At 53.9% G+C, this 13,217-nt stretch overlaps 1 protein-coding gene across 1 annotated transcript; it reads left to right on the top strand.

The window, feature by feature from the left end:
- Positions 1 to 647: 647 nt before the first annotated feature.
- Positions 648 to 1,818, top strand: LOC127310378 (uncharacterized). The gene is made up of 2 exons (XM_051341060.1): positions 648 to 1,570; positions 1,728 to 1,818. Exons 1-2 carry the CDS (start codon positions 648 to 650, stop codon positions 1,816 to 1,818), a joined length of 1,014 nt encoding a protein of 337 aa, XP_051197020.1.
- Positions 1,819 to 13,217: the final 11,399 nt, after the last annotated feature.

Here is a 13,217-nt window from a genome sequence, read left to right as displayed (position 1 = left end):
CCCAACCCGCACGCCTCTTCCAACTCACGCGGGATGGAAATTTCACCGGCCCAACCTCCCGCGTCCGTGCGCCCGCCCGCCGCCAGCCGCCATTCCGGCCGCCCCCGCCTCCCCTCGACGCACGCCGGCCGCCGCGAGCTCCCCGCCCGCGGATCCGCGCTCCCCACCGCCCGCCGCGAGCCGCCCACCGCCCCGCCCGCCGTCGCCCGCTGCCCGCACGCTCGCCGTTGCCTCCCCGCCTCCCCGCCGCCCACCTCCCGGTCGCCCCCCCGCCCGGCCGCGCCCGCCTCCCGCCGCCCGAGCCACCGCGGCCGCCACGAGCCGCCGCGGCCGCCCCGAGCCCGCCGGTCGCCTCCGCCTCCCCGCCGCCGCGCTTCGCCGCCCGGTCTCCTCCGCCTCCCCGCCGCCCGAGCCGCCGCGCCCGCCTCCCCGCCGCCCGAGTCGCCCCGGCCACCCCGGTATGCCCCTTGTTGTTTAATTTTTGCTAATTTTTCTTTTAGCTTCATTTTTGGAAACTCATATATTAGTTTCTGTTGTATTATGTAGATGGACACCAACGATACGGCGGGTCGTTGTCCGATGATTCTGGTTGGTCATCGTCGGATGATTCAGATATTGAGGAGTTGCTTCAAGACGACGATGTTGAGATGGTGAGCCTCCTCATCGACGTGCAAGAGTTTGAAGATAGCAAGAAGCTAATGGATCAGAGGAGAGTCACCATCTACCGGAACCACGCTCTCGGCCACGAGCAATTGATGCACGACTACTTCGCGGAGGTACCGACATACCCACCACGCCTCTTCCGGAGAAGGTACCGAATGCGCCGTAGTTTGTTCGTGAAGATTGTCAATGATTTTGCGGTCGCCTCAGATTATTTCAAGCATCGTAGATCCGCCGCCGGTATCATGGGGTTTAGTGGGTACCAAAAGATATCGGCGGCAATGCTGGTGCTCGCCTATGGAATACCCGCGGACTACACTGACGAGTATCTTCGCATTGGACAAGATACAACCACGGAGTCCGTACGTAGGTTTGCAAAATTGGTCATCCCGTTGTATGGTGATGTGTATCTTCGAGCACCCAACGAAGAAGATACAAAGAGATTGATGAAGATGAATGAAAAAAGGGGATGGCCGGGGATGCTTGGTAGTCTTGATTGCATGCATTGGACATGGAAAAATTGTCCAAAGGCATGGCAAGGCATGTATTGCGGTAAAAGCCGTGATGCAACCATTGTGCTTGAGGCCGTGGCATCGGAGGACACATGGATTTGGCATGCATTTTATGGTTTGCTGGGCACACTCAATGATATCAATGTGCTCAATAGGTCTCCTTTGTTTGCAAGATTAGTTTCCGGGGATGCTCCTACTTGCAACTATAATGTCATGAACAATGAGTACTCAATGGGATACTATCTCACCGATGGCATTTATCCCGAGTGGGAAACTCCTGTGAAGTCCATCAAAGAGAAAAATGTGGTGCCATTAACCAAAAAAGAGGCTCTTTTCACCAAGGCACAAGAGGCAGCCCGCAAGGATATTGAGAGAGCTTTCGGTGTTTTGCAAGCAAGGTTTGCCATAGTTCGGGGTCCAGCTCTTTTTTGGGACAAAAAAACCTTGGTGAACATCATGAAATGTTGTGTGATTCTACACAACATGATCCTCGAGGATGAGAGAGGCTTAAACCTGCCTTGTTTCTATGACAATGTTGGTACCCGTGTGCAACAGGAAAGAAACAGTTCTCGCGTACAAGCTTTTCTTGAAGCACATGGTCAGATTGAGAATGAAAAGACTCATGCCCAGCTCCGGGATGATCTAGTAGAGCACCACTGGCAGTTGGATGGCCGGCGGCAAGGCCAATGATCTACCATTGTTTTACTTTTTCTATGTCCTATTTGATTCGAAATATTATTGTCATTTGCAAAAACATTGTTGTAATAACTTGAATGATTTTATTATGTGTTTGAAACTACTATTCGGTGTTGTAATAATAATTAGAATGATTATTTTTTTTTTTCAAACTGTTGTTGAGATGATGAAATTTGTGATATGTCATATGGCAGTTTTAAGGGTTGGGTTTGAGGGTTCTAGTTTTTGCCCCAGTTTTTCAACCCTCAAACGTGCCAAAAAATGCCCATTCTCAACCCTTAAAACGGTTTGAGGGTTTGAGGGTTTAAGGGCATCTCCAACGGGGCGACCCAAACGGACGCGTTGGGCCGTCCGGTTTGGGCCGTTTGGGTGGCCAAGCGGACACGCGGACAGCAGCATGCGTCCGCGTGTCCGTTTGGGTCGCGCGCTGCGCCCAACGCGCGGACACATCGCATAACCGGAGAAACACGAAAAAAAAAGTGGAAAATTAAAACGGAATTTCATTCAACATATGCCCTATTTTGGGCAAATTTGTACATAGCCCTATTTTGGGCAAATAAAACTAACAAAAGAAGCCCCTATATGGGCTTTTAAATTTAAACTAAAAACCCTCTATTAGGGTTTGGTCGGCGGCGCGGTGGCCGCCGGTGCGCCGCCTAGCCCCTGTGGGCGTCGTCGGCGACGTCGTCCTCGTGGACGACGTCCCCGGGCGGCGAGGCGCTGTTGTGGCTCGACCGCACCGGGGACTCCGGCCACGGAGACCACAGGGCCTCCTCCCGAGCCGAGTGGGGGTCCGGAGCCACCCGAGGCTGCGGCGGCGCACGGAGCAGCGCCTCCTCCCGAGGCGCTGCTACCTCTCTGCCGAGCGCGGCCCTTGGCCTCCCTGGCGCCGCCGGTGCTCCGCGCGGCGCCCGGCCTCCTGCCGCCGCTGCTCCTCGCGGCGCTCCTCGTCGGCGCGGCGCCTGGCCTCATCCCGCCGCGCCGCCTCCTCCTCCTCCCCGTCGCACCCGGGCGTAGGGCTCCCAGCCCTCCGCCTCCTCGACCTCCGCCGGGCCGCCTCCTCCATCTCGGAGGTGCGAATGGACGCATGGAGGTGCGGCCATTTCGCGTCCTCCTCCGCCGCCGAGATGAGCATCGCGGCGCGGAGGTCCGGGTCCTCCTCCGAGGACTCGGGCTTGGGCTCGAGCAGCAGAGGCGGCGGTTGCGGCAATGCCGCGCCGCCGCGGGCGGCCTCTCCGATGTGGAGGCCGCCTCGGTTTCCTCCCGCAGGCCGCAGCGCCGGCGGACGACGGCGGCTGCTGCTCGCCTCGTCGTCGTTGGCTCCGGAAGCGAACCGCCGCTTCGGGGCCATGGCGGCGGTTTCGCTGCGGGAGTGGAGTGGGGACTGGAGTGGAGGGCCAGATCCCCTCCAGTCCCCATTTAATAGTCTCTCTGGTCACCGACAGGTGGGCCCAAGGGAGACGAGGCGATCAGCGCGTGGACGCGAGCGGACGGCGCGTGCCATCCTCGGCCACGCAAACCTAGGCCAGATTTGGGCCGGGTTTGCGTCGTTCCGGACGCCGCGGCCGTCCGCTTTTGCGGTGCGTCCCCACGCTGGGCCGCGTTTTTGTCCGACTCAACCCATCCGGACGCGCGGGCGCGGTTTGGGTCGCCCCGTTTGAGATGCCCTAAGTGTACTACTAGTGATGCTCTTAGACTACAGTGTTCATGACTTGAGATTTTTTTTTTTTGAATGACAGCAGGAGAGCTGCTATTTTCATTGCAATAGTGGTAAAGATAGTACAAAGGTTAGAAAGGCCGAAGAGTGGCGTTCCTGTAAAAAAGGTCTACAAGGAGATCAACCCGGGTCGAAGGGGGTCCCACCTACCTGCTCAACTAGAGGCAGTGGCGCCCCTGCCAACCTCCACACATTAGCCTCCTCCTTTATTCTTGACATGAAAGCAAGCGCATGTGTCTCTTTTTTATCGAAGATTCTTCTATTCCTCTCCTTCCAAAGCTCCCAGCAGATTAAATTGGCAGCGGGTATAATCATTTTTCTTTGTGCCTTGGACTTATTTCCCACCATCTCTTTGTACCATTGTTGGATGGATAGGTCTTTGCCAATCCAACCGGAGGGGTTGAGAGCCTCCAAGCTGAAGTGGTCCGCCATTTCCTTCCATATCTCATTACTGAATGTGCACTCCGTGAACAGGTGACTTGCTGTTTCGAGGTTTCTCCGACAAAGCGGGCAGAAGTATTCATTATCCCAACGTCGCTGAAGTAGCTTATCAGCTGTTAGCACTCTGTTGAGCATTAAGGTCCAGATGAAGAATTTGCACCTTGCGGGCGCCCACCCTTTCCAGATTATCTTGGAGTAGTCTGTTCTAGTTGTCCCCAAAAACTGTAGAGTGTATGCTGACCGTGATGTATAAAAGGTCTTGTTACCGAATCTCCAAATGATGTCATCTGGCTCATCTGTTAGCTGCACCCTTTCGACTAGCTCCGCCAATTTGAGGAGCTGCGGAAGATGGTGAACATCCAGGTGGTGCCTCAGATCGATCAACCACTTTTCATTAGACAGAGCCTCCTTTACTGTCCTGTTCTTCCGAATCGAGATTTTGAAGATGTCTGGAGCAATGTCGGCTGGGATCTGGTCAAATAACCATCTGTCCGTCCAAAAGGTTGCCCTTTCCCCATTACCAATGGTGATTCTAGTTGCAGCCGCGAACAGATCCCGCTCTCTCTTAGTGGACGGAATCTTCAAGTGGGCCCATGGCTTGTTGGGATTCTTCCATTTTTGCCACAACCACCTAATCCTCAGAGCATTGCCGAAGGATTTGATGCAGTGAACTCCCAGTCCACCCAAAGCTTTGGGCTTGCAAACCTGCTTCCAGCTGACTCTGCATTTTGCACCACTGCAGGTGCCATCCCCTGCCCAAAGCCACGCACGACGCCGACGGTCAAATTCCTTCCGAACCCATGCAGGCATCTCGTTGATCGTCATTAGGTACACTGGCAACGAGGAGAGGACAGAGTTGAGCATCTCTAGGCGGCCCGCAAGACTCATCATCCGTGCCTTCCAAGTGGCGAGGTGCCTATCCACCTTGTCAAGAAGTGCTTGCCAATCCGCCTTTGTTAGTTTTTTAACCGAGAGAGGCATCCCCAAGTAAACGCAAGGAAAAGGCTTGACTTGAATTCCAATGGCATTTGCCAAGCTATCAACCTGTGTCGGGTTGCAGCAGATCGGCGTGATGGAACTTTTGGAGAGATTGGTTATAAGCCCTGTTGCCCTTCCAAAGCCAGCCAAAATAGCGCTGATTCCCGCAATGTCGTGTTCAGAGGGGGTCAAGAATAGCGCGACGTCGTCGGCATAAAGTGAGGCTCTGAAGGTGCATTTCTGCCCCCTGAGCTTGGTTAGGACTCCTGCCTCTGTTGCAAGGCTCAGCAGGCAGTGCATGGGTTCCATTGCAAGGTCGAAGAGGAAAGGAGAGAGGGAGTCGCCCTGCCTTAACCCCCTGTAGTGCTCGATTATACGTCCAGGCATCCCATTGATTAGCACCCTGGAAGAAGCTGATCTGAACAACATGGCAATCCAATTCCTCCAACGCAGAGGAAAACCACGTGCCTCAAGCATATCCAACATGTAGGTCCAAGACACCGTGTCGAACGCTTTGGCGATGTCAAGCTTCAGCAGCAAGGATGGAGTCTTGGACTGATGATAATGCTTTGCCAGATTCTGCACGTAAAGGAAGTTGTCCTGGATGCTCCTCCCGCTGATGAAAGCACTTTGGCATTGCGAGACCAACTCGTCCATCCGTGGCTTTAGTCGCGTTGCTAGGATTTTGGAGACAAGCTTCGCAAAGGCGTGTATGAGACTAATCGGGCGGTAGTCAGTGATTTGCGTTGGGTTCGCCTTCTTGGGCAACAGAACATAGTATGCTGTGTTGAGGCAGCTGAAGGACAGGTCATTAAGATCATGGAACTTGTGAAGTGCTTGCATCAAATCAACCTTGATCACACTCCATGAGGCTCTGAAGAAACCGCCGGAGAACCCATCCGGCCCTGGTGCCTTATCCGCAGGTGTATCGAAGACTGCATTTTTTAGCTCCTCCAAGGTAAATGGGGAGTCAAGCTCAGACAAATCAGGCACAGGCAACCCAAGTTGGCTCCAAAGAAAGCGCTCGGCACAAGGAACATCTGTTCCAACAATGTTGACCATGTGGTTGGAGATAACATCTTCGATTTCCACCGGTGATGTGGCAATCCCATCGCTTGAGTGGAGGCACTGGATTCTGTTTTTCTGTTTTCTGTGTGCGGCACGAGAGTGAAAGAATTTCGTATTTGCGTCGCCGAGTTTTAGCCATTTGATTCTTGCCCTTTGCCTTAATTTGACTCTATTGATGACCGCTAGACCCACCGCCCTTGCTTTAAGAGTTGAACGTAGTTCCCTCTCGCCAACTGTAAGTTGCCTGCTCTCTTGGGCTGAGTCAAGCCTAAGAATGATCTCCTGCCCCACCAATATCTGTTTCCTAATGTCCCCAACATAGTTTTTTGCCCATGAAACAAGTGCCTTAGACAGGCGTTTCAACTTGCAATCCAACACCGCAAACAGATTTGTGAGGGCGCACGGCTCATTCCAAGATTGCTGGACCACCTCATTATATCCTTGCAGAAGGGGCCAAAAGCTCTCAAAACGAAAGCGTGGGGGTGTTTTGAAGACTAGATCTTGAACCAGAAGAAGAGGGCAGTGGTCCGACATGGAGGAGGACTGCGGAAGAAGCTTTGCAGCCGGGTGCAAGTCGCCCCACTCCGCATTGCAGAATGCTCTATCAAGGCGCACCAGAGTTGGGTCGGCTTGTTCGTTGCTCCAGGTGAAGCGTCGCCCCACCAGTTTGATTTCACGGAGGTAGCTTGAGTCTAACGCTACTTTGAAACGACGCATCCAACTCCTATTGACTCTTGGCTTGTTTTTGTCTACATCATTGAGGATTAGGTTGAAATCCCCAATCACTAGCCAAGGCCCGGTGACTTGGGCATGAACGGCCACCAGCTCATTGAGGAAGCTTTGTCTGCGCCCGTCATCTGTTGGCCCATACACTGATGTGAGATTCCAGGTTTGCTCACATTCTTTGTCCAGTAACGTGACAGTGATGGAGAATTCACCAACAGTTGTGTTTATGCATTGGAAACGATCATGGCACCAAAACAGAAGCACCCCCCCTCTAGTGCCAACCGCAGGCAGTTCAGCGAACCCCTTGAGCGTTTGCCCCACAAGGTCAGCTCTATCAGTATCGGACAAGGGTCCGAGTTTTGATTCTTGTACAGTAAGGATGGAACACCTGGAGCTGAACACAAGATCTTTGAGGACATCTCGCCTCGCCCGATCGTTTAGCCCCCTTACATTCCAATTAAGCAGCTTAAGTTTTGCTAACATGGTAATATAGACGACACAATAAGTTTAGACGCCGGCGTTGCCGGGGACAGACACAGACCCACAGTCTACTACAGATATTCAGCAGATCAAGGCTACGCCGGCTACAGGTAAAGGCGAAGCCCCAAGACAGCTGATCTATGCAACACATAGAATGACAAACTGAGAAGAGGGCCACGCAGTGGCCAGCACACATACAACAGTGACATCTACTGAGTAGAACGGACATGGAGCAAATGGTTGTGCAATTCATTGACACTCAATCGACCAAGACCAAGCAGCTTAGGACGCTGTTGGAGTCTCCCGCAGCATCTCCGCCATGTCATCCTGCGATAGCACAAAACCCGGCCTGTCCGAAGCGTCCGCCAGCAATGCAAGACCGTGAAGATTGTTGTGGGACAGAGGTTCTTGGAAGAGACGCAGGTACTGGTTGAGGACATCATCATTGAACTCATTCTCATGGCGAATCAGGCCAAGCTGCTTACATGCAGAAGCTTGAGCACGTCGTGAGGTCATCAGTGAGGACGACCGAGTTGCCGGCCTCTCGCTCCTTCTAATCGCTGTGTCCATGCACATCATACTCCTGGCCCCAACCTTCTTCTTTCTTGGCTTGTTGTTTGTGGGGAAGCCGAGCAGGGATGGTGACAGCATCCCAATGATCTTGCTCATAAATGATGTCTTGGGGTCGACATGGAGCTTTCCGACCCTCTCAGTTACCTCATCCACCATCCCAGGGCCGCAGAGGTTCGCATTCCGTAAAGCGCGGAGCGCATTGGACTTAAGAGTTATCTCGTACAAGGCTTCACCGTCAACTTCATCGGAGGAATCTGATAGCTGCGGTGCTGGCGCTGGAGGAGGAGTGGCGAAGATGTCATGCAACTGCCAGCCGGGAGAACTTGGTCGAACCCCCACAAAAGTGTCTTGATTTGCGTTGATCAGCTTTGTTGGAGTGACAGGTCGCTCTGCCTGGCCATCCCAAAACAGGTGCTGATCGTGGCCTCCCAAGCTGAAGAGATTCGCATCCAGCGCTTGCTGGGCATGCAGCGATCCCATCTGTAGCTGGTCGTACCCTGGCAAAGGCTCTTCTACCCAAGTTTTGTTCCACTGATGCATCAGACTGTGGCTGGGGACATGGTCGCCGGAGTGCTCGCCAAAGAATGCGGCCCACTGGTCTGGAGCTTGGTTTTCCGGCGACTGGTGGAGTGGCTACTTCAAGTGCTGTGGCGACGCCGGGTAGAAGGTTCCGAGCTCTGCCAAAGGCGCCGGCGCAATGTTTGCGGACCAGCAATCTTCAAAGACTTGGGCCTCGCCCAGCGGTTGCGCTGTAACAGGAATCTCGGCCCAGTTGATTGGGGGAGATGGTGGTGCTGGTATGGCGATTCTTTCAGCAAAGTCCGAGCCAGTGGAGCACAACATGTACTGAACCACACCATCCGACCCAGGCTGTGCCGCGACAGGAGAGAGCAAGTGCATGGGACTGTCTGGGCTTGGTTGCCATCTGGATGCAGGGGGCGGTGAAGGAGTGTCTCCCATGGCCAAGGATCCCTCCGGCGTGCATGACCTGCCTCTGTTGCTGCAAGCGATCATGGCGGCTGTATTGGCTCCCAGGCTCTGCTGCTGCCTCACGTACTCAACCTCTTGGTGCGCTTGCACCTCTTTTACAACTTGAACATCACGGAGGCCCGCCGCCGACGGGCTCCTCGACCGGTGACGCGTGCAGTCACCACGACGACGATATTCAGGAGACCTGCTCGGCCGCCTGCCGTGGCGATCTTGCCGCTGCTGCTGCCGGTCGGAGCTATAGCGGTTACCCTCGGTATCACCTCCGTCGCCTCCACGGCGCCCTCCACGCCTATGCTCCTCATGGCGCCCGTCACGGCCATGATCGTCCCTCCGATCATAGTCCTTGTCATTATCACGCCGGCCACCATGACTGGACGGCCCAAGCCTGTCTCGGACCGGACGCTGACGGAGCCCAGGCTTGTTGTCTCGGACCGCGAGGAGGGATCTGCTCCTCCATCGAGGTGAAGAGCAGAGGCCTATCCCCAGGCCTGAGAGGAGGTGGCGGCGGCAGAAAATCTGGGCACGCGGCCCTGATTTCCCCCATCCCGGCTGCGCTGCTCGAGGTAGCAGGCTGGGCAGGCGCGCTTGAAGACGGCGCCAGGGGCTCCAGAACGGCAGGCACCATTGAAGAGGATGCAGATCTCGCGCCTCTGGTCGCGCTTGCGAGGATCTCCGGCGTGACGGACCCGAAACGCAGAGCGGATGCAGCGGCCCGGAGCGCCGCGGAGCAAGGTCCGGCTTGGGTGGCGGAGGTGGCCGCCGCGGCCTGGAGCGGCCGGGGCGCTTGGGGGTGGGGAAGGGGCTCTCTCATCCTTCTTACCAGATCAAACAATGAAAGTCAGTACTTGAGATTTCAGGCAGCTAGATCAGCGCAGGTGATACGGGAACAGAAATCTCATGATAACCGCCGGTACAAGTACAACTCATGTGTCTGGTGTAAGAAGAAATCACACGTGACGCACGAGATAAAGAGAAATGGCATGCTTAACCTAAGGGCATCAGCTGCCCGACACATTTTGGACGTTCAAATTGTCCGCTGGCGTCTGTTTACGTCGTCTGGCGGACGCTAAAATGACCGCCAGGGCGAAATGTCCGTTTGCATTGGGGGCTACCTCCAGCGGTCCGACGCATTTTGTACATGCAAGTGTTTTTCTTTGGTGCTACTTATTTTCAAATTTGTTGAATGATCAAGTTTAAACGCGAAAAAGTAGTACTTAATGATGTCATGTTGCTCCAATCGAATAGATTATAGCCTAAACAATTAATCGGATACTTCAATCGACTAGATTCAAACATATTTAACATACAAAGAGGAACAAATTTAAAAACATATAAACTAAAACTTTTTTTGGCCTTCTTGTTAGAAGGCCCTGCCTCGTCGTCGAAACTCATGCGCATCTTGCTTGTCACCTCCTCGTCGGAACAGGAGGACGACTCGCCCGTTGAGGAGTTGAAACTGGAAGAAATGGCGTCTTCGTCGTCGTCGTCGTCGATGAACTGACGACGACGCGCCGCCCGCGCTAGCGCCCTTGCCCGGGCCCTGGACTTCTTCCTTGCCGCCGCCTTGTCGTCCGCCGCTTCCTGCGCCTCCAACCGGGCGAACTTGGTGTCGGAGTCCTCCTCCTCCTCCTCCCGGCCCTCCTCCTCGTCCTCGGCGTCCCTGGCAGCGCCGCCTCTATCCTCCTCATGGCCTTCGCTGCCATTGCCGCCTCCGTCCTCCTCCTTCTCACTCGGCGTGGAGGCAGGGTCGCTGGGCGTGGAGCTCGGATCGCTTGGCGTCGCAGGGGATTCCCACCAATGCAGAAATCCGGGCGACTTGCCCTCGCTCTCCGAGTCGGACGGCAGCGTGTAGTCGCTCATGGCGTGCCGGTGTTGGAGAAGAAGAACAAGAGGAGGTTGAACTTGAATTACCGTAGACGCGGGGATTATAATGTGCAGGGATTAACGGCGGCGCGTATAACGAAGAGGCCGGCGGTTGCTCTTCCGCGGCGGTTCGGCGCTCCATGGCGGCGGTTGCTCTTCGCGGTTTCCACACCGGCGCGCGTTTTGAATTCGAGGCCGATCGAACCTGGGTCGCTGCCATGAGGGCCCGTGGGGAAGCGAGCGGACGCTAGGTGCGACCGCCGAGCATCCGCGGAGACGCAAACCTGGCGCATATTTGGGCCAGGTTTGCGTCTTCGCGGACGGCCCGGTCACTTTGCGTCGCCCCGCTGGAGGTGGTGCCAGGCGTATTTCCGGTCCGCGCGGACGCAAACGGACGCTGAACGACCGTTTGCGTGCGCCCGGCTCGAAAATGCGCCTGGTACCACCTTCAGCGGGGCGACGCATAGTGACCGGGTCGTTCGCGGCGACGGAAACGTGGCCCAAATATACGTTAGGTTTGCGTCTCTGCGGACGCTGCGCGAACGCAACGCTCGTCCGCCCGACCCTCGCACGGGCCCGCCTGGCAGGGACACATCTGCTTCGTCTTCCGTGGTATTGTAGGGATTCGTAGCATAGAAAACAAAATTTTCCTACCGCGAGAACGCAATCCAAGCCAAGATGCAATCTAGAAGATGGTAGCAACGAGGGGATGAACGAGACTAACCCTTGAAGATTTCCAAAGCCTACGAGATTAGATCTCGTTGTTGCAGAAGATGATTACTTGCCGCTTTCAAAAGCGCGTAGAAGATCTTGACGGTGCCACAATCGGGCAGCACCTCCGTACTCGGTCACACGTTCGGTGTTGATGAAGACGACGTCCTTCTCCCCATTCCAGCGGGCAGCGGAAGTAGTAGATCCTCCTTGGAATCCCAGCAGCACGATGGCGTGGTGGCGATGTCGATGGAGATCTCCGGCTAAGCTTCGCTAAGCGTATGCGGGAGAGGTGGTGGAGGAGGGGCGGCTAGGGTTTGGGAGAGGGGGTCGCCGGCCACTATAGGGGTGCGGCCAACTAGGGCTTGGTGTGGCCGGCCCCCTCCCCTTGCTCCTCATTATATAGGTGGAACCCCCAAGAGTTGGTCTACAAGTCTTCGAATAAGACCCCAACCCAAAACCTTCCATGTGTAGGAAAACCTACCCAAGGTGGGATTCCCACCTTTCCTTGGAGGGGGGGGGGGGGGGTGGCCGGCCACCTTGGTGGAGTCCACCTGGGACTCCACCCCCTTAGGGTTGGCCGGCCAAGCTTGGTGGAGTCCCTCCGGGACTCCGCCTTCCATAGTGATTTCTTCCGAACTTTTCTAGAACCTTCCATAAATGCACCGGATCATTTTCAAACTTATAAAATGACTTCCTATATATGAATCTTATTCTCCGGACCATTCCGGAACTCCTCGTGATGTCCTGGATCCCATCCGAGACTCCAAACAAAACTTCGAACTCCATTCCATATTCCATATCTACTAATACAACATCAAACCTTAAGTGTGTCACCCTACGATTCGCGAACTATGTAGACATGGTTGAGACCTCTCTCCGACCAATAACCAATAGCGGGATCTGGAGATCCATAATGGCTCCCACATATTCAACGATGACTTAGTGATCGAATGAACCATTCACATACGATACCGATTCCCTTTGTCACGCGATATTTTACTTGTCCGAGGTTTGATCATCGATATCTCTATACCTTGTTCAACCTCGTCTCCTGACAAGTACTCTTTTCTCGCACCGTGGTGTGTGGTCTCTTATGAACCATTCATATGCTTGCAAGCTAATTAGACGACATTCCACCGAGAGGGCCCAGAGTATATCTATTCGTCATCGGGATGAACAAATCTCACTGTTGATCCATATGCCTCAACTCATACTTTCCAGATACTTAATCCCACCTTTATAACCACCCATTTACGCAGTGGCGTTTGATGTAATCAAAGTACCCTTCCGGTATAAGTGATTTACATGATCTCATGATCGAAGGACTAGGTAACTATGTATCGAAAGCTTATAGCAAATAACTTAAATGACGTGATCTTATGCTACGCTTAATTGGGTGTGTCCATTACATCATTCACATAATGATATAATCTTGTTATTAATAACATCCAATGTTCATGATCATGAAACTATGATCATCTATTAATCAACAAGCTAGTTATACAAGAGACTTACTAGGGACTCCTTGTTGTTTACATAACACACATGTATCAATGTTTCTGTTAATACAATTATAACATGGTATATAAACATTTATCATAAACACAAAGATATGTAATAACCACTTTATTATTGCCTCTTGGGCATATCTCCAACAGTCGCCCACTTGCACTAGAGTCAATAATCTAGATTACATTGTAAATTACCTAACACCCATGGCATTCTGGTGTTGGTCGTGCTTTGCCCTATGGAGAGCTTTAGTCAACGGATCTGCTACATTCAAATTAGTGTGTACTTTG

Source organism: Lolium perenne, chromosome 6 (genome assembly GCF_019359855.2).
Source record: "Lolium perenne isolate Kyuss_39 chromosome 6, Kyuss_2.0, whole genome shotgun sequence".
NCBI classification, from domain to species: Eukaryota; Viridiplantae; Streptophyta; class Magnoliopsida; order Poales; family Poaceae; genus Lolium; species Lolium perenne.
This window is presented reverse-complemented; position numbering and strand designations above follow the sequence as displayed.

Excerpts from the sequence above, each read along its gene's own strand:
- LOC127310378 (XM_051341060.1), top strand. The coding sequence starts at position 648 with ATGGTGAGCCTCCTCATCGACGTGCAAGAGTTTGAAGATAGCAAGAAG. Across the intron at positions 1,571-1,727 it reads TTCGGTGTTTTGCAAGCAAG|GAAAGAAACAGTTCTCGCGT; the intron begins GTTTGCCATAGT and ends CGTGTGCAACAG.